The sequence below is a fragment of the Phymastichus coffea genome, unplaced genomic scaffold (genome assembly GCF_024137745.1).
Source record: "Phymastichus coffea isolate CEN01 unplaced genomic scaffold, Cenicafe_Pcof_1.1 PCOF00132, whole genome shotgun sequence".
NCBI classification, from domain to species: Eukaryota; Metazoa; Arthropoda; class Insecta; order Hymenoptera; family Eulophidae; genus Phymastichus; species Phymastichus coffea.
In genome coordinates this window covers 243,680-267,530 of record NW_026706943.1, presented here as the reverse complement: position 1 = coordinate 267,530, position 23,851 = coordinate 243,680, and the positions used below count along the sequence as shown (strand labels likewise).

General features: G+C 45.4%; 1 protein-coding gene across 7 annotated transcripts in view; it reads left to right on the top strand.

The window, feature by feature from the left end:
• The window catches only part of LOC131671656 (collagen alpha-1(XVIII) chain), an 81,125-nt gene that overhangs the window by 29,513 nt on the left and 27,761 nt on the right, over window positions 1-23,851 (top strand). For 6 of the 7 annotated variants that reach the window (XM_058948260.1, XM_058948259.1, XM_058948257.1 and 3 more), the window contains exons 3-4: window positions 688-959; window positions 1,245-1,520. In XM_058948260.1, coding sequence (XP_058804243.1) covers window positions 688-959; window positions 1,245-1,520 — 548 coding nt within the window. Of the gene's footprint in view, window positions 1-687; window positions 960-1,244; window positions 1,521-14,433; window positions 14,983-18,154; window positions 18,992-23,851 lie in introns of those variants that run through there. The other variant, XM_058948262.1, reaches the window with a different exon arrangement.

Genomic DNA, 23,851 nt, shown 5'->3' with positions numbered 1-23,851 from the left:
ATATAGACGGATGAAAGCATTTTAGATAAAACGAGCTACTCGGTCTGATCGAATCCGTAACTTTGTTGAAATTGGCGCACTCGCGATGATGTATACGAGTGGGCGCTGCTTTGCGAACTTGTGCTTGTTTTATATTTGAAGCCCGCGAACAAACTGTACGAGCGGCTTGCAATGGAATTACCGGACGTGTAAACTATTTATCCCGAGCGCGGGCAGATTTGGTAAGTTCGGCGCTGCAGCAGTTTTCGCCGAGGCGGCACGGGAGCGGCACGCTGCTGACAGTATCGATGCCGGCCCAGCGAATTATATCGGAGCTTGGGTCTCTGAAAAATGGCAAGCTTTAAATGCGATTGGCAGCTGACGGCATTTCTCAGCAATAAATATTGATTAGAAGAGGCGGCTTTTCCAGAGAGTGAGGAGAGGAGAGGAGAGAGAGAGAGAGGGCGAGCTCGAGGGCTCTTGTCGCGAGTAATGTGCGTCGATTTATGAGGCATAGCTGCAGCGCGACGAGCTGCTGCTGCTGCTGCTGCCGTTAATGTGTACTATATTACAGGTCGCTCGGCACCGCGGTTGCACGGTAAGAGTGATGGATAACGTCGCGGACGAGAGTAATGGGTTTTCTGTGTCGCTAAAACGCCAAAATATTTGATGTCACGTTGACTCTCGATTGGTTGGCTTTTGTCGCAGAGACCCAGTACGACTTGTTGGAGGCGGTGGTGTCGCAGATCGACGACAACGACAAGACCCTCTACATCGCCGACGGCCTGGACAACTTCCCGTCGTTCGGCTTTCGACTGGGCTCGGAGATCAAACAGCCTTATCGGATGTACCTGCCTGAGAAACTGCCGGCCGAATTCACCCTCGTCGCCACCTTCAAGCCGCTCGCCATCAAGAACACCTACCTATTCGCCGTGCTCAATCCCTTCGAGACCGTGGTCCAGCTTGGCATCCGCATATCCGTAAGTCGCACGCGCAGCTAGTTATTCCTTTGGAAGCCTGCCCTCGGCGCCTCTCGCCTGATACATAGCATTTCCTTCGAGATATCAACTGCAAACCCATTTTGTTTTATCTTTCGCGCTACGTGCCGTCCATTCCCGAGGAGCCGCCGCCGTTGCCTTCGCGCCTGCCCCAGTGCTCCTCCTGCCGCACCCCCCCCCCCGTTCATCCACGCCCGATACGAATCTCTCGGTGCTCTTTTGGCCCGTACACGCTGAATTCCATCCAGCAAATGAAATTTCAAACAGGACGGACCATCGTCCAACCAAAACATCTCGCTGGTCTACACCAACTCGGACATGCACTCTTTCTCGGACGAGGTGGCCAAGTTCACGGTACCCAAGCTGACCAAGCGCTGGTCGAAGGTCGTCATACGGGTGACCGGCAACGACGTAATCCTCTACTTGAATTGCCACGAAATGGCGAGGCAGCGGGTCACGCGGATTCCGCCCGAGCTCGTCTTTGACACCGCCAGCACGCTCTACATCGCACAGGCTGGACCGCACATACAGGAGAAATACGAGGTCAGTCGTTGCTACCTTATCGATATGCACTACGAGCCCTTTCAAGCCTCCTCCGTGATATTCCACATTGAATACGTATCGATAATCTGTCGATAGCATCTTATTCTGCGTAATCTGCGCCCTTATTTGTTCGTCACTCGCGGCCGGCGGACACACGTACGTATTCAATATGAGATATCGAGCGCGCGAGTGCACTTTTCTCGATGGACACGCCGGCACGACAGTTGCGACCAAGCAAAGATACTGCACTCGCGCGTCTGCCCTCCGAAGCCCAAGTTCGGTGTCTCGTGAAACGATGATGCGCCAGTCAATGAATTATGAATCGACTGGACTGAGGTCCATTCTAAGCTCCTAGTGGCGAATCTCGCTGGGGGCGACACAACAGATTGCGCCCGGTCAGTCGGACAAGCCGATGTCTGCGCGAATAAAGGCTGACCCCCATTCGCCTTCTTTTGCGAGAGCAAACTTGCTCCAAACTCGGATCGCGCGCTATCGGCTTTTGTTGGTATTCTTCCCCCGGCGGACTGCATTCTAATCTAATTTCTGTCTCGCAAGCCATACATCGCCCTTGTCCCGACGGAACATCGCCGTAGGCTTCTACCGGTGAAAAATTGTCCTACTTTCAGTTTCACGCGACAGATCTTGCCCGAGTCCAAGATCCGCAAATCTACCTACGTATATCTACACTCGCAGTCGAGCACGCGTAAGCATGTTTTGCCATCCAGGAGTCGCTCGTGCGCGCTAATGGATTAGTTAATGGAGTTAGCTCAGTGCAAAAAAAACATGCCTCGTCAAATGTAACTTGTAAGAATGGAAGAGAGTAAATAAAAAAAACGAGAGGAGGTCATTTTTTCGTTTGGTTTCGTTGCCGTATAAAGTCCAAAAAACGTGTGACGCATTTAAAATTTATGGGCGGACATATTTTGGTCTGGTTGTCAGCTGCTTTGATTTCGGTGGTATGCGACCGCTGCTAACGCCACTGCTGTTTCAGCAAAAATACGCGATGTCCGCAATTTTCTGATTGTTCATCATGTCCTACGTCACTCTTATTTAATTTCTTCATTTTTTCAAAGTGACAGTCTTGATTTTTGCTTTTTTTTAGATACTGCATGTTCAATAGCTTGTATATGATGGATATGTCCGAAAAAGACCTATTTTTTTCTTCAGACGCATCCGTCCTATGATTGCAGTATTCTAATAGCGAATAAAGTCATCAAAGCAGCCTCATTCCCTCAACCACCTGCAAATACATAATGAAAAATACATATTAAATGTTATTCGTTGTCTATTACAAGGTATTATTATGGATATTGCGATGTCCGTTAAAATAGTACACTACAATAAACTTCCAATGTTCCGGATAATACTCGTTAGCAGTGATAGTACTTAGAGAAATCAAATAATGATGACAAATCAAATATCGACATATCAGCGTAAAACTTTTTCTTTTTTATTTTACGGCGTAATTATGTGGGAAAGCCGGTACTTCGCAATTATTCTAATGGTAAAATAAATAAATCTGTTGTCATACTGCGTTTTAAACTTTTTAAATTGACGTAACAGTTTCATATTTGGCCTCATGAATGAATGTGAGGCTAACAAATAATGAAGGCGCTGCGGCTAACGTTAAAACTGTCTACCGAATTGTTGGCACGTGTAAGTTTTCGAAAAAACAAAAATAAGCCGAGTGAGAGAAGCAGGAATCTCGAGTAAAGGATCGAATTTGAAAAATAGCACTTGCTAGAGAGCTAAGAGGAATGACCTACGATTTGTCGCGCCCTCCGCGTACTTATTCGCTCCTCTTCGAGATCTCGTTTTCACCAAGAGACGTTGAGCCCGGAGAAACGTCTTACTCCAGGGAGCTTGCTTGGCCTCCTTTTTACCTTTCCCTGATCGTATTTTTGTGCAACGCCCGAATCGGCCTCGCTTCGTTTCCAATCGCTTTATCCCGATGGGCTGTAACATTAACTTTTTTTTTTGAATGCCGGCTCGCAGTTCCTTTTTGTGTATTGTATGTCACTCGTAACTAGACATTAGCGAATATTCACTCAAGAGCGATATAGCGTACTTCTGTTGTCGGTTCAACCTGACATGCAACGGCCTCGTATAATATTGAATGTGCTCTTAAAATTTAACGAGCTAATAAAGTATTGAGGGATTTGAATTTGGTGATAACACTTCGAAACAATATTGATTTATGATTAAATTACCTTAAATCAGACATCTTATTTTGATTCTAATGGAAAATGTATTCAGAACAATCTATATATATATATATATATATATATATATATATATATATATATATATATATATTAATATCTAAATAACTAGTAAAAGGCAGAACGTTGTTTTTGTTAGTTTTTGATGATTTGAATTTACAGTGGCGTATTTGATTTAACAAATTTAAAAGGAAATAATACAAGTATTGTATGACATAATTAAATTTGTCATAAATTGACAGTTGAATTGTAGTTACAATTTAGAGTTTCTTCTTTCTGTTATATGGAAATGATGTCAACAGAATGTTTCGATTTGAAGAAAAATGAGCGCTTCAAATGATTGACGTTTGTTCGCTCATTCATCACGGCAAGGTATCTCATTTTCTTGCCAGAAGAGCTGCAAACCAATTCTTCGTTTGACTTTAAGAAAAAGTAGTAGTCGCTTTAACGTCTTAGTCGACCGAGAAGATATTGAAATAGCAGAAAACGTTTTGGTAGTCGGATGAAGAGGAAGAACAAGAAAGCAATAATACGATCTCGGAATACGACGGGAAGAAGTAGGCAAGAAGGAGGTATAGCGCAGGGCCTGAGGCCGCAGATAAAATAAGCCCGCGCGTCCATTAACAAGCTCGCTGAATGAATAAGAAGAAAGAAGCACTGTGGAACTCTCTCTCTCTCTCTCTCTTTCTGCCTTCTCTTTGGCGAATATTGGCTTCCCCGAGCGAGCAAACTCTTTGGCCTGGTATTATAACTCGGCAAACTGTGCGCCCGGGAAATCGCAAGAAGCCACGGCACGGCGCGGCGCGCTATTGTTCCTGCCTCCTCAAACGAAATCGTTTTAGCCGCGAGTCGTGCACAATAAACTCGCTAGATTTTCTGCCGTTGGCCGCCACCGCCGTGAAGCCCCTCCATTCAGCGAATTCGTTTTTCCCGAAGCTTTCAAACTTTTCAATTGATGCTCGAACGGCTAACCAAAATATCCGCGGATGCTCGACATTTCCTATGTTTTAATGAAATCTGCCGGCTGCGGTCGATTTCGTCAAATTGAACGCACGAGCGATCGGAGTGACGAGCGTTTCTTATCGTTTCTGCTCCTTCGACGCTCACGCGTTATTTGCCAGCTTCGTTATTTTCATCGACTGTTGCTACATCGTTAGGTCGTTCCGTGCTTTCGGCGCGAGGCTTCTTTCGATGCAGCGAGCGGAATTTTCCAGGGAATTTTCAGGGCGTAGCATTTATTCCGACTATTCCGACGGATGGGCTGGCCAGACTCCATCACGCTGTAATACGGAAAATTAATTACCGAAGAGCTACAAGCCCGCACGCTACGCATAATTATGCGCGAGACGAGCGAGCTTCTGCCCTCCAATTCGCAGAAGCATTCCACCGGTATTATTCTTCGCGTAATTGCACTTCTCTATGATCCTCGCATTCCTATACTGCCTTTCGCATTGCTTTGGCTCTTGATGGAATCGCCTTATCGATTGATGTTTGCTCGGCAAATTTTCTCTTACGGTGATTTCGAAAGCACGTTTGGCGCTTATATTTGAAAAGTAAAATAATTGTTCTATTCGCAACGCAGTAGATCGAGTTGACGTGGACGATTATCCAAGAAATCGTTCACTCTATCGAATATTAAATTAATCATGACTGTATCTGGGTTTTAAACGAGTCAAGGAAATGAAAGTTGTAGTAATAACGCTCTGAGATAACGATTATACGATGTTGCATGTCAGTTAAGTATGGCAAATTACATTGCTTGAGCGGTAGTATTTATAGCTAATAATTAAGTTTTTTTTTTTTTATTTTAACGTCGCTCTATTTATGCTCCATCAGTGCTAATTAGCGACGGAGGCTTGCAATGTGTTTGAGAACAAAGCACATGAAACTTTTTTCAGAGGTGCTTGTATCAGCAGGAACTGGGAATCGAACCCGGGCCTACCGGGTACGAGTCCGTCGCCCTACCGACCGAGCCATTGCAGGCCTCAATTATAATTAAGTTAATAATTATATAATTCTCTAGCCAAGTAGAATAACCAGCGTATAGTCAGACAGTGTTTTCGTTATCTTGATCACATGAGAGACGGCTTGTATTTTTGAATTGATATATAATTTAGGCCAAATAGTCAATTATAAAATTGTAACAGTGCCAAGTGACAATTTAATCCAGTTTGCAATGAAAATTCCCTTGATATTTCTCTGTATTTGGACAGTATGCAAATGCGTATAATCGTAAATTGCGCCCTTTGGATAGTTGCTTCGAGAGAAGCAAGCTGAACAATAAAAGGTTCGCTTCTATTTAAAACGAAGAGTCGCGTACGTGCTGGAGCAAGTTGATGTCGTCGGCACGTAGCTACGATCAATGTATTCACTTCGATTAAGCGAACGACCATCTCTCGATTTGTGTATATTCGCGCACAGCGTTCGTCGGCCTCATCGAATAATTTAACTTTATTTACAAGTCCACGTGAATTTTCAACCAATATGTGCTTGACAAATGCTCGCCGGAATTATCGCTTTTTTTTGCCACGCCTTCCACGGCGCTTCGTCCTTCAGAATTATCAATTCGATTTCAGTTGCAAATCAAATTTTGCTCAATCATTAATGGAGCGCTCTCTGTGGACGCCACTCGTTATCGTCGCGCACTTTTCTGGCCGGCACGCGCGCCTCGTACACTTTCAATGAGCACGCGCTAGCGATCAATTTGTCAGTTTTCCCGATGGAACCTGCATACATTAGAATGCATGCCCTTTTGACTACAATGCACCTCAAATTTTCAATATGTAGATCACTAGGGGTTTGTATGTCAGGACGCGGGGAACACTAATAGAATGGTTTTAACGTATGCTTTCATTTGCGAACGTTATATTTGTGGCAGTATGGGATTTTCTCTTTTCTTCGGTAAATAATTTCTAATGAATGTATTTTCAATGTGGATCGTATAGAATGAAATACAAATATGTTCTTTACAACATTCGAGTCACTTTAATAGAACCAGATGACAAAAGATTATCTAAAAAGGTTTTCCAATACGCCCAACTAACTAATAAGCAAAAATTAGTAATTTTATCTATCGCGTGAACGATATGAAAACAAAACAATTATAGACCTCATTAGGAACGTCTCATAGGGAAAAGTGCTCTGTGGGCTGGAGTCAGTTCTTTGCAGAGTGAGAATGCTTAGTCATCAGGACAGGCAGCTCGGCAAACTTTCAGAATACAGTCGAATGGGCTGTCAACAACTGAAATTGAAAAAAATTTGAGCAGTGTAAAATAGAGCTTCGTGCAAGCGCACTATTATCCTCATTATTAGAAGTTACAAATTTGCGACGCGTAATTGATAACTACAGACTCGCGATAGCCCCGCAAATTACTGATGAACTTTCAGCCGTTAGCACGGTAAAGAAATGGAGGTTCGCGAAAAGCACGGGAAAGGTTTCTGGCAGTGGGTGTTTCGCCGTCGGTTTCTTTCTGCAAGGGTCGACTTTCGCTGAGCTCGAGTGTAGCCGACGCCATCGCAGCGATTGCATGTGGGTATGAGAGGACGAAACGGCCTGTTCGCCGTTGCTTTGGCAAGTAGACGGAGAGTGGGGCTTAGCGGGCCACTCGTTCGAGCAGGAGTCACGTGCGACTATCTGCGACGAGGCACAAAGCTCGTACACATGTTCGTCCATAAAGCCGTCGTGCGCGCGTGCGACGATACATCGTTCCGACTCGCTTCCTAGCACCGTCTCCTGCGAGTCGCGCGATATACGACTGACGCTCTAAAGGAGTAGCCAGCGCACTGCCAGCCCCGTGCGTATCCTTAATAACCGAGGAGCTCGCCGACGTTTATTATCAAGCGGTGGCCGAGTTAACGGCGAAAGAGTGAGCGCCAGCACCGCACCTAGCAAGATATTGCATTTTATCAACGGGTCCTAGTGCTCGACGTGACTCGCTCTCCCGGCTCTGCCTTGAATGTCTTTACGCAATTCAATTAGTCCGATTGCGCGGCCAGCCAGTCTCGTATATTTCGCTTGCCGATCGATCCGCAGACAGCTGATTAAGTGGCTGAACGTGCAAGCTCCGATGCTGCTGTAGTTGCAAAAGAAGAAAAAATCGCACCAAGGGAAGAAGAGTCTCAGCCCCGGGCAACGCAGCATAAATTGGAACGAAAGCCTTCGAACGCGTACACCGAGACACAAACAGTAAAGTAAAAAGAAGTTTGTTTCCGCGTAGTAGAGGAGCTATAGTAGTGGGTGTGTACATAAGCAGTGTATACACATACCTACACATGCATGTACAGTCGTGGAAGCGCAGCCAGCCGCGGGCTGATAAATTCAACAGCGTCTTTCTAGCAGCAGCACCACCAGCAGCAGCCATCGTGTTTCCCGAAATTTTAAGCGAACGCGAAGCGCTTGTTCAATTAGACAATATACAAAACGTCTGTCATAGACTCTGGCCAAGAATAACACGCTACCGAGGTCAAAGTTTTATCGGGATATGGAAATGACAGTCAACGCGCAGAATGTTAAAAAGAGGAGCAGCGGCGACCGCGGAGAGGCAAATATCGGAATGAACGACGGAAGGGCGGAGGGGAAAAATGGATAGCGAACGGCGAATTGACCGCAAATCGAGCTCTCTCGCGCTCTCTCTCTCTCTCTCTCTCTCTCTCTCTCTCTCTCTCTCTCTCTTCCGTCGTGCACGGAGGTAGGGGTTTAATTGTCCAAAAAGCTGGATTTGCGGTGCATGGCGGCCGAGGGCGAGAGAAAGAGGTGGGTGCCGATTTATCGTCGGCGGAGTAGGAGAGAGGCCAGGAAAAAAAAGCTCCCACTATTCGCTACTCGAAGCGATAAAGTCCATCGGCTCTTCTCCATCTTTGTACATTCGCGCATTCTCCCTTTGTTCGCTCGTCAGTATAAATATCTGCGGCCGCGCTCGCGCGCGCAACCTCTTTTTTCTCGTTTATCTTTCTAGATTCGATCCTCCGCTCGAGCCACTCTAATCTTACGAAAATATGCGTGCGATCCGTTGCTTTCTCTCGTAGGCTCATTACGTAATGTATATCTAGATTCAGCCGCGGTATTGAATCCAAGCTACTTTTCCGCTTCGAACTGCCTCAATTGTAACAAGTCGCTCAGCCGCCGGCGTCTGTGTAAGGCACTTTATAGGCCGCGCAATCGAAGGAAAAGAGAAGGCAAAGAGTCGCTATTTCAGCACTTGATTATCGGACTTTTGTCTCGAGTTCTCCTCTTGCGCCTTTTTCTTCGCGAACAGTTGATTAAATTCCTGATAAAGCAGAGCGCTCGGAAGGAAGAATTTGATTGGAAAAATCGAACAATCGTCAAATTATCGAGCTCAATTATTGCGTTGGAGCGGCTAGGACGAGCGCTCTGCGCCACTAAACGTACGTTTTATCTCGCGCCGTACGACGCTCGGGGCTGAGTTCGAGAAAAACAGGCGAGTCGATTCCCACCCGCGGAGATGCGTGTGCGCGCTTCCCGTGCAGCCGACAGACGCTGCGAACAGAACGAGCCTGAATAATCCTTGATGCGCTCGTAAAGCCGCGTAACGTGGTATCGCGATCGGCTGCGTTTTCCTCTTTTTCTTACTGCGGCGAATCGAAGAGTGGAGAAAGATGAGGGCGAGAGCTGCGAGTCGGGCAAAGGGAGAATTGGTTTTGGGATTTGGCGAGATCGGGGCGGCGCCGGCGACTCACCAGCTATCTGATGCTCGGCCAAATAAATCCCCGCAATCAAAAGATGACCATCTGAACAGTCGGTCGCTCGTCCTCTCTCTCTCTCTCTCTCTCTTTCTCTTGCCTCGAGCTGCAACTGCACTCGCTGCGAACTTTTAGCTTGGGCGTTCAAGATGTAAGCTCGCACAGGCCGGCTCTCCGATTTCGCGCAACACTTTGAGGATTTGCTTTGGAAATTGCTTCGCTCGTCTCGTCTTCGATTCTCTCGCGCGATTTAATGGGCGCGCTTTCGCTTTATATGGAGTTTACGGAGAAGAGCGCGAGATACTGCCCCGACAATGGCTGGCTGTACTCTGCCGAGATGAGAAACACGGGGTGGCTGCTCGCGGAGAGAGCCGTCCAAAATTGTATCATTTCCGGCGATAAAGCTTTTGGCTCTAGTATCGCGGAGTCGAACGGCAGGGCTGTACGTGTGCAGCCGGTGCAGCCGCTGCTCCGTCAGACGTTCTAGCAGACTCGATTACCGCGGGAAACGAGAATTGCGTGCTGCAGCCGACTGATCGGCACGCGATGACGCGGATCTTTTCCCACGCCCCAATCGATGCCCCGTCTCCCCCAAGGCTCCTTTTCTTGCCAGAGTCGCCAACTAATTTCACGGAGCGGCTCCCGTTCAGCGGAATTCCGTACGCGCCTCGGTCGATTGAAGGTACCGCGGCCAGCTGGGATATCCAGCTGCGCTTAGCGGGCGCGCGGCCGAAAATGCAGAGAAGACGGGACAAGCACGGGCGCCGTATTTGTTTTGCGCGCGAGTCTCGCGGATCGTATGGTTGTCTCGCTCCGCGGAGCCGGCGCGCGTGCAGCTTGGCCGCACCGCACGTGCGCACCGCTGAGTAAATACGGCTTGGCGTTCATGCGATATCGTAAGTAAAACATCGCCGCAATTTCCACGACGTAAGCAAACCGTCCTCCTCGGCTTTGCTCCGTTTAGTCTCTTTGCTTGTCGCTTCATATTCTTGGAATTTTATATTAAATTTATTCAGATTCCACTGCTTTGATTTGATATTGCGCTCGCGCTGTTATTTTCTTTTTTTTTCTCGTTCGCATCGGCAAACGGAATATTGATGCAGTTTACAGTATGAAAGTTTGTGATTGGACGCTCGTTCGTTGTTGTTTTACTTTGAGTTAGTCCGCTCTGACTTGCAGAATCAATATGTAATCTCGACGCTCTCTCCCTCTCTTCCTCTGTCGATCTCAAGTCGAATAAAAGTTTTGAAAAATGCTCTTTAATGACGAATGTATGACGCTCAAGTAATGTTTCGTCTTTTATAAAAGAGAGTGTCCGTAATTACCTGTACATAAGAAAGTTCAACGTCCCGTATTGATAAGGGCTGACATTTCTTTATGTATGTCTGTTGCCGAAACAGTACTTCGCTACATTTATTGACAGAATTTGCAAGAAATAATAAATAAGTAAACAGCGATATCGGCTGTACACACGTCACTTCCTTCCACATTTGCAGTGAGCGAGGAATGAAAATCGATATTCTAACAACTTCTGACAGCTTGTTTTTGTTGTTATTTTTATTAGTTTCACCTAAAAATTCTTCGACCGTTATGACTCATTTAAGTAGGTATCTTTCAATAGAAGGATAAAAAATTGTAATTTTTTAAATTTTACAAATCAAATGTATAGCACTGAGAGAATATGCTATTAAAATTTTGGGCCGAAATTCAGGGAGGTTCAGCCGTTATGGCTATTTTCGGTATCGTCCTCGATCGCATATTATGTACTCAAGCACATCTATCAAGCCTCGAGAATTGGTTATCAGAAAATTCGTGAAAATGCTATCGCAGCAAAAAGAACTTAATTGACGCCAATAATCCCAGTTATACGAGGAATAGGGTCTTCTTTACGGCGTTGGCATTGCTGATTAGAAAAAAATTAGTATCTGTAAGAGCTAAAAAATTGCAATGTAAACTTCATTCGCGTTTACCTTGAAATGAGCATTTTTCGATTTCCCGAGTTTGTGTGCACGATAACTCAACGAATTGCCAACTTATAAAAAAAGGAAAAATGCCTTTTTATAGATAATTTAATTGATTAGCCAATGTACGGATAGGTTTTTGTGCAAAGTTATTATTTAACCATTTATTTGCACGAATAATAAAAATGTTTAAAAAAAATTTGTATAGAGACTCTAGTTTTATTAAATAATTTATCGATGCTTTGCAATGTTGCACTAAATAATCTTTTTTTTCTGTTTTGTCAAACTTGTATAAATTACGGTAAAGTAAATTTCAGATACAAATATTGTGTTGTTGTGTTAAGAAAAACTTTCAAAGTTATCATGAATGTTTTGGGCATTTACGTATTGAAAAATAGCCCCTTAATCTTTGTTTCGATCGTATAAAATTTGTAATATCTTTCCGCGAGAGCAACTGTGCCATCTAACTTTTCTTCCTTTTTGTAATAAAGTCTCAAACAGATGATAATCCTGGAAGGGTCGCTTGAATAACGTTAATGCGGCTTTCGCATTAAAATTGCTTGAAAATTTGCAATGTAAAATAAATGCGTGGAGAGTGAAAGAAGAAGAAGAAGCCGACAGTAAGGGCACTTCTAATTAAGTGTTTTGTGATTGTTATTCTTGATTTTAATCCGGGCGTTTACATTGGAGACTGGAGCTAATTAAATTCATGCAAAGCTATAACGAAAGATTAATTAAGGCAACGGTCTTATGCAATCAGAGTTACCCAATTACGTATCTCGAGCGACGACTTCACGCAAGCAAGCTACTATGGCACAGAGCGCCGCTATATATCGCGTATACGTCTCGCGCGCAACTAACAATCGAATTATGCCTGGCGTGCAGCAACTTCCCCGATCATTCAGATGATCATTTTGACAAACTAAACTTTCTCAGATTCCTTCGCGGGATAGAATACCTTCGCATGCATATTTGTCCTAATTTACTGGCAAGTGCTAAAGTTCATTTAGCTTGCTATGCAGAGTAGTTCATTGTTGTTATTTAGTCGTCGATCTTGCTGCCCGCAACATTGAAGAGCCCCGAAACTTATAAATATCTCCGTGTTTCCTCGTGTCTTCGTATTAAGTTGCTCGCGTCTATAAAGATCGATTGATGATTGCACGCAAACTAGGTCTGTTTCCAATTACAATTGAAATACCCAACTTATACGGAATGCCAACGCAACGAGAGAAACCGAGCAGACGTGTTAATTGTCCATTTTACGGTAGCTAGAGGGTATCCCTGTGAACTCAAATGCCTGTACATGTTCCTTCCTGCCTGCGCGTATCTGAGTGTAAGTGGGGATCGAGCATAAAGTTGCGCGCTATGCATACGTCTCTTTGTTCGAAGGAAATTGAGAACGTAAATATGTCGTAAGTGGATGCGTTTCAGTGGGCGAATTGATACACAACGCTCCCAGTCATTTATATTATTTGTTTTACTAAATCCTTGGCTCCTTTGCCGTAATCAATAAAGTTTTCGTTCAAGGATCCTCTTAGTGGCCATACAGGTGTATTAACGCTGCGTGATCAAAGGTATTATTTTTGAGTTTTGCACGACGTGCCATTGAGGAATTTCAGATTAAAACATAAAACTGCGAGAAAGAAAAACGAGAATGCCGGAGGAGCGTTTGATATTTTGGCAGCAGCACGGTCGATCTTTTTTGCAACACAATCCCCAAAAGCGAGCCCTGAGGCCCCGCAGCTTGTTATGTCATCCGATGCATTCCGCGAAACGATTTTACGCGGGTGCGAATGGAGCTGTTGTTCCTCTGTATCTCTCTCTCTCTCTCTCCCTCTTTCTGTCCTCGTGGAAATTGGAAATTCGCTTCCCAAGCGCAGAGCCCGAATGGAAACTTTCCTCTGACTTGTCGCAGTTTCTCTTTTTCTCTGTCTCTCTATTTCTCCCTGCAGCAGCCCTATATCCGCGTTTTTTTTTTAACCTGCGCGAACTGCGGAAGAGAAACCGGAGCAAAAGCTTTTTTATCTTCCGCTTCGCCAAGGGAGTCGAACTTTTCGCCAAACGAAGTGCCAGAACACCACTGGAGAAGCTGCCGCTACGGTTAGACTTATTATTCTCGTACTTGAAAATTATCATTCCGACTTGCAAGTTTGCTCTCTGTGGATAAAGCAACGGACCGTGGTCAACTTGCCATAGCTACCTTCAAACGGCCGTACTGTTGTTTTACCCTGACCCAATGTCGTATTGTTGGTCGATAGACTGTTTATTAAGTGATTTTTCTAAGACTCCGAGCGAAATTCATTGCTAAACAATTATTGTTCCTGCACGGGACAGATAGTTCAGCATTGTGTAGTGGACATCGGAAAAAGAACCCGAAGATTTCCATTTGCCCAATTACCGTTTCCATTTATACGGCAGAAATGACGAAATTGATTTATCAAATTCACTGTTTTCGCATTAAGATTTAGAATTCCAATCGTTCGCGAACTCGAGAAACGAGATAGTTTTTAAATAGCAAACTAAATTGTCCAAGTAAAAATTCGTTTTCCTCTTTAAAATAGCAAAAACAATCGATTGCTTCATTGAAAATGTTAGCTATCGTGTGCACGATTAGTTGTCGCGAAGCTCATCGGTCACCGCACGCTATTTCGATATTTCTCCAACTTGGCTGTATGCATCGTCGAGATGGAGAGCACAACGAAGAAAATTTGGTAGGGATGAGCGCGCGAAAGAAAAAAAAAAGTTTAGCGGCCGTAGCTCCGATTCGAAGCTGGCAAAGGGAAATAGGCGAGTGAGCGAGCGGCCAGATAGAGGCCGCAAAAGAAGTCGTCCGGGGTAGGCTCTCTATTTATCGCTATTTATTCGGCAGTGCAGACGCTCATAGGGAGGACGCACGGGGGAGGGGGGAGGGAAGTCCCCTCCAGCGTAGCCGAGGCTAGTTCGCGAGGCGGCCGCACGTCGAGGCGACGGCAGCTCGAGCGGCTGAGAGAGCCGCCGCGGCAGCTTGTTTATACGCGCCGAGGCGGCCGTGGCGAAAAGACCGCGAGATTACAAAGCTTCCGTAGGTTGCGCGAGCTCGTGCGTCGTCTGCTAGCGCGACTCGCCCTATGTGCGCGGTCCTCTCAAGCAGCCACTGCCGCCAGTCGCCGTCGCAGGCTGCTTCGCCGAGTGTCGCGTCGAGTTTCGGTAGCGATTGTTCGCCGCGTGGAATAGCGGCACGCTGGTGGACGAGTGTCAGTTCGAGGTCGACTTGATCGCCAAGTGGAGCGAGCCGAGGGACTGACTGCCTGTGGTCCCGCGGGGCTGAGCGTCAGACCGAAATAGCCGCTGGTGGCGCGGCAGCAAAGATGCCGCCGAGGTGATCGAGCGAGGAAGAGAGAGAATCAGCAGGTAGAGATCGAGTCACGGGGAGAAAAGGAGAGGCGCGCACTCGCGCTCGCTTCTCAGTGTCCTATGTGGCAATCGAGAGATGCGCCCGGCTGCAGCGATCCACCGCCGAGGATGCAACAGCGCCGGAGGCGGCACGTGCACCCAAGGCGCGTCGCCCGTCCATCGTTCGCCGATGTATCACGCGCAACTGTAAGTCTAACGACATCCATGATAGTCCCTATCAATCTGTAACGTTCTCTTGATAGTTTCCTACACGAGTGAGCTCTCTCGGCAACTCCCTGCTGTCTAGTGTAGTTTCCAGATTACTCAAGGATAGTCCGATAAAGCGTAGCTGCAAGCACGTGCTCGCTAAAAAGTGCTTGTAATTAGATGCCCCCTGCGCGCGCGTGAACCGTCGACTCGGTAGCTGAGATTCACTTAGTCAAAGTTTGTTTTCATTAACTCGCTGAGCGGACCTACCTTCTAGAATTTTTCAGGGGCTTTGCCTTATTGCTGTATTTCCATCATCAAACTTTTTCCTTCCAACTTCAGCAGCTGCTTTTTTAATTTTCAAGACACACCATAATATTTATTAATGAACAAATCTGTCCTGTACGCGAGGCTCCTTTGTTTCCTAAACTATTTTCATAAATAAATTAGGTTGACTAATCACATTAGTTAAAGAAAATCATGTTGCAAGAATCTGTTGATTCAAACAAGGAGTAGAACTTGAAGAATATCGTAGATGAGTAAGAGAGGAAAAAGGAACGCGAGAAATGAGATGAAATTGGTATGGGAAGAAAGTGTTGGAACGTCAAAAACAGATGCGTAGCTCGTCAATTCGCAAGCAGACGAGAAGGATAGAGAGAGAGAGAGACGCAGTCAGGCTGTGCACAATGAGATGAGAGAAATCTTGGCGTGCGCTTCAGTGAATGGCGTTGCGCCTCTTGCGACCTCGATTCTGACGCTTTGATTTCCAAGTTGCTCGCGAGCGCGAGGCTTTTGCGCGCAATGTCAAAAGCTATTTCTCGAGCGTTGCCCGGATTGACAGTCAGCCGAGCTATACGTCGGCTCGCCTAACGCCAAGCAGCTTTTCCCTCTGCCACCCCCACTCGCATTCCTTTCCCGCTTTTTCTTTTAGCCTATGCTGCCTCGATATTATCCTCCGACTTTCAAGAGCTTTCGTTAAAAGCTCGTTTCGTTAGTTACCGATTAGCATCAGATAATATTTCAACTACAGATGCTTGCATAGACACCAATTGTCTACGTGCGCTTACTTTATGTTTGAACTTTTGTTCTGCAACCTTTAAAAGGATATCAAAATACTATTATTTAAGGGTTGATCTTTCCCTTCGCTAAGTTTTCCTTTTTGCAGTAAACAAAGTAAATTTCAGCTGTAATTATTAAAAGTTTATGTTAATTTTGAATTTACAATAATTCGTAATATTAGGTAACTGCAATATCTCTAGTATGTCACTATTTATATTTACATTCGAATGGAAAACCAAAGTTTTATCACAGTTGGTGGCAGTCAACGCTCTCGTAACAATTAAACATAATGACTCTATGCACAGCACTCGAAGGGCTTCGTGAACTCATTGAATCGCTGAAGTACCACTGCGAATGTTTACGCAATTTTCGAGTTTGTACGTATTTACTTTGGCACTTGTCCTAAGTATGGGCAGACGATTGTTCAAAATGTGCTCGTGACATTGTGAAAAAGGCGAGCGTGCTCTAGTAAACAGCAAACAAAGTGCTACGTTATTTCAGTAGTCCACTGATTTTCGTAAGGAAATCGCGCTGACAAGAGCAGTAAAATATTCGGGCGTGAAAAGTCGCTCCGACTTGAGAGCTTTCGATGCGCAGCGCCGAAAGTAGCGGCTGGGCGTTGGTCCTTGTTTTAAACCGCAGCCTTTACCTCGAGCCGAACACATCAAGGTGGTAGAGCTAACAGAGGCGCGAGAAAGAGAGAGAGAGAGAGAGAGAGAGAGAGAGAGAGACAGCGAGTGGCGAGCATAACGGGGCGATGAGCGCGCGGTGTAAGGGGCGGCAGACGTGCGGGGAATTGCTTCGGGGCGTCGTGGACCGTCATAATTTTGAATCTTCGCATCCCTCCCAGGGCGCGAAACGCCATTTAAAAGTCAAGCGTCCTGGCACTAGCTTTTTCTTAAGTAGTGCACTGTGCACCTCGGGGGCCGCGCGTCGGCGCGACGCTCAAATTTTCGCCACTCCCATTTTACCCACATCATTTCTCCTCGGCAGCGCGCGCGATGCCACCTCCTTTTCGCTCGCTTTTTTAACATGAATTCGCGGCGCCGGCTCGCGCAGACGATGAGCGTCGCTAAGTGCTTGCTCTTCGAAATATTAATATGAAATCAATTGTATTTCTCGGAGTGTCAGACGAAGAAGCGAGCGAGAGAAAACGGAAAACAGCGAAAGAGAAACCGCAGCTGCGCGCCTGGTGAAACAAAAATTGAAAAAGCCTTGTCCTCGAATCGTCGATTATTTATGAAAAATCTTGCATGCCATTATTCGTCCGCGTGTTTCCACTCGGGCTTTTCTCGTTCTCTCGTGATGGTAGGGCGAGAAAAAACGAATTTGCGAGGCGCTTAATACAAAAGTAATGATTGCGATGCTCGAAGGCCAGGAGTTCTGGTAAGAGTTGTTTGTCGTTCGGCTTGACACATACGTGCTCTTCGTTCGTTCGCTGCTCCGCCAGATCGGCCTGCAACTCCCTTTTTCTCCTTCCCCCTACTACACCTCCTCCTCCAGCTCTTCTTCTTCTTCTATGGGTTTCGCTTTAGTCCCCCTGTCTCGAGCGCGCATTTCCGTTAATGCAATGTTAGCTGTGTAACCACTTACTGGAGCTACGATTAATTAAGTTTTTGCGCTCGCCCAACGCTACTCATTATTCATTTGCTGCAGCACTGCCGCCGTATTAAGTGCTCCAATATTTTTTCTCTCGCCAAATGCTTCAAGTACTTATCGAGATTGGAAGAAAATTTAGCGCGCGTGCCTACTATTGAAAAGTCCCACGATCAAAGTTGGTTTAGAAAAGCGTTTATCACCGAATCTTTTTCCATGATAATTTTCGCGTCCCATAACGAGCGCGCAAATAAACGAATATTCCTCTGTAAAAAGCGAACTGATACGAATATCGCTTTTACACCGTTATTTTTAGTTATTTAAAGCGACTATAGCCTGCACTTTTAATTGCGTGCGCGTAGGGAGCCAAGAGAGAGAGAGAGAGAGAGAGAGAGAGAGAGAGAGAGAGAGAGAGAGAAGAGAGTACCAAAAGAAAAAAGGAAAAACCGAGAGAACGTTGCAATGTCAAAAAATGAATAAAACTAAAGAGAGCCGTTGGTGTTGCTGTTGCCTACAGGAAAATCCAGTAATGTGCTCCGTGCCACGCAGCGGCAACGATTATTAACGTTAGCCAATGTAGCGAGCGTCCTCTAGTCTCGATTTTCGGGATAATGTTATACTCAAGAATAATAATCTTGTAATAATAGATATTCGCAGAAGCCAAGCTCACCAAGGAAACTTTTATTGGGATTCATAACAAAGAAGATATTAAAATGTTAGCAAGCTAGAGTAAATATTAGTATTCATAAATGTATTTACGGAAGGTACAACATTGTTGAAAGTTTGAACGAAAATTTTATGAACAAGTTATAGTAGTGCATTTCATGTTGGGAAGTTAACGTCATATGCAGATTCCGAAAATGCGTTATTAAATGTAGATCGGTGAGACAGAGATGAACAGTGATTAAATGAGAATTGCATCGGCCGAAATAAGGAAGCAAAAGGATGTTGCATCGAACGTAAAGGTTTCCATGTGTAGACAAAAGCTGTCAACGGAGGAACCGACTGGCACAGATGAACGCTGGCAAGATCAGCAGCCAGATCGTACTTGATTGCATCGCGATCGCAGAAAGCTGGACAAAACTTGGTGCGCAAAAGAGGAGCGTTGAAGCAGAAAAGCCGCGGCAAGATGGCGATGGTGATATCGCCGAAGGGCAAAATCGTAACGCTGGCGTTGCTAATCGGCATAATATTGCTAGTCGCGCTCCTGGTCGTCGGCGTGATGAGTCTCGCGAACAGCAAGACTGCGAACCACGCTCACGTACTGCCACAGCCACCGCAGCCGCCCGACAACAATGCCAAGATGCTCAGCAGCCGAATCCAGCAGTACACCGCTTACCCGCAACCTAAGGAGGTAAGTGCTCCAGCTTGAAAGTCACTCACACTTGCGCGCACAACCGCCACGGCATATGAAACAAATCGATGCGTGATCATGGTTTGTAATATTAGCCTATCGAACAGCTCCACAATGTAAATCAACTTCCACGCCGATCGCTCGATCGGATTGCACCGAAGTGAGTTTACGTGTGCGCGCTGCTCGCACGCCAGTGATTCTTTTCGTGCTCGCCTGTTTACGCGCGCTGCCGAACCGCATCGCGTCAATAAAACTGGCAAACGCACAAGCCGATAATTGTAGGCAGCGCGCGATCAGGATATGTCGTGCCAAATAAGGGCTCGAATATACGCGAGCGTGCATTTCACGCGCCGCAGCGCACACCGAATTTCGGGGCCGAACCCTATGAAAATTTTACGGTCGAGCCAATAAAAGCACACGCTTGGCCGACCTAAACGCGCGAAAGATATTCCGTATCACCTCTGCACTGCCCCTGTTGCCCATCTCTCGATGCGCGAAATCGGAGCCTCATTTTTATTTTTCACTTGTCGTTTTTTTTCCTTTCTCCTTCTTCTCTCCCCTTCCCCCCTCGCCGCCATTTTTTCTTATTCGATTGCTCGTTCGTTCATTCGTCTACTTGATGAAGAGGGATTGGCGAAAAAGCCGTGGGGTGTAGGATCCGCAAATCCAAAGTGCGAGGCGAGCTGACACCGTCAGTGCTAAAACCTCGGAAGTTTAGCTCGATGAATAGATCCACGCACACGCACGCACACACACACACACACACACACTGGCTACGTAGCAACTCTCCAGCTAGTGTGAGCTGGCTTCACTTGGCATTCGCATTCCAATAGTTTTGCCCGCGGACGCAGCCCCGTGACCCTCCCTGATCCCGCATTCCCAAAAGGATAGATGTACACGAGCGCGTCAGCCTGCTGCAGTTAGTTACTACTTACTGATCCAAATATACAAATGCCGTAACCGACGATTCCACCACACTAAATCTATCTCGTTTCAGGCTTTTTGCCAGTTTCACCCAATTGTTGTTCCCTGACTGACAAAGCTTTTTGCTCGATCGACATTTTGAAGCCATTGATATTTTGCGAAAAGCTCGCGACGTCATCGGACAATATTTCATCTTTTATTTCGATTATTCCATAATTCATAAGATTGGAATTGAACGTCATCCTTGTTAACGTGCGGATGGGACTTTTCAATTCTTTAAATATTCATTGAATTTAAATCCATCAGAAGTATTTTTTTACACAATGTCGACGCACGTTTGTTGGAAGCACGATATCGCGTTGCTCTTATGAAAGGAAAAAGGAAGGTTGCTGGTAGAAATGCTATTGACAGTAGAGACATGCAAGAAAACGCAACGAGACATAGTAATGGCATATGATTATTGCAATGCGACGATAAATCGAGGACAGCTCTGGAATGCCGAGGGCAAAGAGGCAGAAGTTTGAACAATAGTTTGACCAGCGATGAGCGGGGAGTGGTTGTTGGTGTTCCGCAGAATAGATGTTATCAAACGGGTAGTTTCTGGTCGTTTTTGTTGGACAAGTGAATGATTCAACTAGCGACTGATACGGAGTTGCAGTAAATCCTTGATCAGGCTGGGCCAAAGTTGCGGATGAAGTACAGAAAGTTGAGGGGGAGAGGTAGTTGCTGAAGCCAACAAGTTTGAAGAGGCTTTGTACGCGTCGAAGCTGATTGGCGGCTTCTCTCTCTCTCTCTCTCTCTCTCTCTCTCTCTCTCTCTCTCTCTCGCTCTCGATCAGTTTTCCAGGGCTGGCGGCATTCTTATTAGGCTCGCGCGCGCTCTCCCTATCTCTCTCTGTCTCTATAAACCTCTTTGCCCGCACGCTGCTTGCTTTCATTAAACTTTAGTCTGCTCATTCATCTGATCTGCTCTCGTGCTACTCTGTTGTTCTCTGCCCCTTGTAATTTCGTCGCTCTTCGTTTTATGCGCTTGTTTACCTCGTGCATCTTCTGTCCCATCCTTTTCCCTTGCAGGACTACTGCACGTAAACCTACATACTGCATTCCGTATTCAAACAATTATTTATCAAGTTTTCGCGGTGAAGTATTTAGCACCAAGGTGCAGTAGTCAGCAATAGTGTAGAAATTTTTGCTTTTTTTATTTGGCTTCTCAAATGAATGTCAAGCGCGTAGAAAATCAATATTATTCGTGGTCCAAGGTATCAAATGAAAGCTCATCGTTTCTACTCATCGTATCACGTTTCAGAGCTAGCACAGAAAAAATGTTGATTATTTTAGGCCTCAGAAAATTGCGTTTTTTGTTCAATGCCTGATAATCTTTGAATTTTCACTAATTTCTTACGACTGACACGATTTCCGAAATCTATCCGATCAATTCCAGGTTTCCCTTCTTCGAATTGTACAATCGATTTTGTATTAATCTACATGTGAATTAATACTTATTCATTAATATGACACGGAAATTGGGATATTCCTTGAAAAACGATTAATTTATATTCATCTGGCTCGTTTACTTGAACTATAGATGCTATGTGCGCACTTCTCGCTCGATTAATATAAATGCCTGAGTTTAATTATGCATGCACGATTTGCATTTAATAAAAACCTAGGAGCAAATTTTAAAGTAGCTCTATCATGATATGTTTCGCAAAGGATATTGGCTTTTAATTTAATTGAAGCTCATTTCATTGTATATTTATAGCGGAATAGTTGATCGAGTTGTACGCTTTCATGTAATACAGTGTCTAGTTATCACTTCTTTTAAATTAGAACGTCTCTCGAGATCAATAAAACGTTTAATCGATAAAGCACAGCGCGATGCAAAGACTATTCCACAAGATCCAGGTATAAATCAGACTTGCAGTCTGAATTTGAACGTAGCCCCAAATTAGCAACGCTGCCACGCGTTGCTCTGCCTTCAAACATTTTCTATGATGTAATTTAGTTGTACGGCACTCGCAACGCGTCGGCGCAAGTTGGCTGGCGACGTAAACGATAATACGTCCGCGATAATATTATTGGAGGTAAAAGCATATTGGCCGACCTCGCATAGCGGCAACGAATTTCCAGCCGGCTTGGTCTACGTAAGCTAATAAAAGTTTTTTGCGACGACAAAATGTTCCAGCGAACCGCGGAGCTGCGCGCGATGGAATTCCGATAGTAGCTCAAGTTTCGCTTTAATTGGAAATTTTGTTTCCTTAATGCCGCCAATCAGAAATATCTGCTCGGAAAATCTAGGTGTATAACCGGCTTTAGCCGAGGGATTTGGTCTTGTGCTAGGTCAACAACAACGCGCCGGACAAAAACGCTGCAGAGAAAAGAGGCGGAGAGAAACAGGAAAAAATATTAGATTCGTCTGCGCATAGCTAAGGGCCGGGCCAGTATGAAAAAGGCGAAGCATTGCGCTGGATGCCTGGTCGCAAAAATGCTCGGGCAAAAAGAACAGCGAGGCTGGCGCACGTAAGTCACAAGAGCCGCGTCGAGAAAGCTCCGTTCGCAGCTTCGCTTCCCTCGCAGATCTTTCCAAGCTTTTCCGAAACGGACTGATGCTACTCTCCAGCAAGAGAACAGTCAGACAAGCGAAAGACGGCTATAGAATTTCAAACGGATCCGTTATTCGATCTTTGATGCAATCGACTTCTTGCCTCCAGTGTTTTTTTTTAATTCCTGTCCTTTTGCTTTTTACCTTTATTATTTATTCCTGTTTTACTACCATTAACGTCCATCTATTCTATTGTGAATTAAGCTGTTCTAATAACAAGTACTCCGAGTTATGCCGGAGTTCATCGCATGTTTGCAATCTTGATATGAAACAGCTTTAAATATTTAGTTTTGATAGGAATTTTCAGAATACCAGTAAAAATAGCTACAATGGAATTGCTAAAGGCGAATATATATTTTTTAAATTATTTCTTATTAAATTGCAAGCAACCCGCGTGAAAACTTATCGACAGGAGCGTACTGATGAAAAGAGAAAGTGAAAGCTAGTTTTGTTGAACTATTTTAATTGACATTTGTACGCTGTGGGTGTCGGTAGCGCAGGGCAAATTGGGCCGGAAGGAGTGCAAAATGTGCGTAACAGTATATGGAGAAATCAGTTTCATTCGGGGCTCATTTTAACTAGCGGTCGTAGAAAGTCGGCTCCACGAGTGAGCCGAAGCTCGCTCGGCTAGGACTTGGATTTCATTTAGTTCTAAAGGCCTCGCAAGCGCGCAACGTTGCAAACGGATACCGACTTAATTAGTCGTGACTTTGAAACGTGATTCTCCTCTTTCCAATAGCTGCTATATTATCAAGCTGCAGCTCAAATGAGTTGAATTGCACTAAATGCATTTTTGCATGTCGCTGTTGCAAACAAGCGCCATTTATATGACGAATAATGCTCTTCTCATTTGCATTATCATCATATTCTGCAATGCATCATCGTTGTGATTAATGCGTAGAAATTAAAAATCGACCACTGTATAGCAGAGCGAGTTGCTGCTGGCCGGGCATTAATAAAAAAGGCTAATGGGCATGGAATAAAAGCGGTGCGCGATCGTGTAATATTTACGCGAGCGGCCGGCCGAAGCGTCATTTCTGGCGGCGTGTAAGAGCGTTAATCGTTAATAAAAGTCAGGCGAACGGAAACGAAAACTCGGAGCTGCCGCGGCGTTAAGTCGAGCGTCACGCGGCCGGTTACAGAGCCGGCGATCTCTCGCCACAAAACACGGATTTCCGGATAAAGCGTTGGCGCGTGCATCTATTATGCGGCCTTTGTTCCGCGGCGGCGCGCCACCAGAATTTTCTACGAGAAAACTAGCAAAGTCTTTTGTTCGATTTCGCACGCACCGCGTGCCTGCGAGCGACCGACCGACCGAGCGCTTCCATCGCCTCT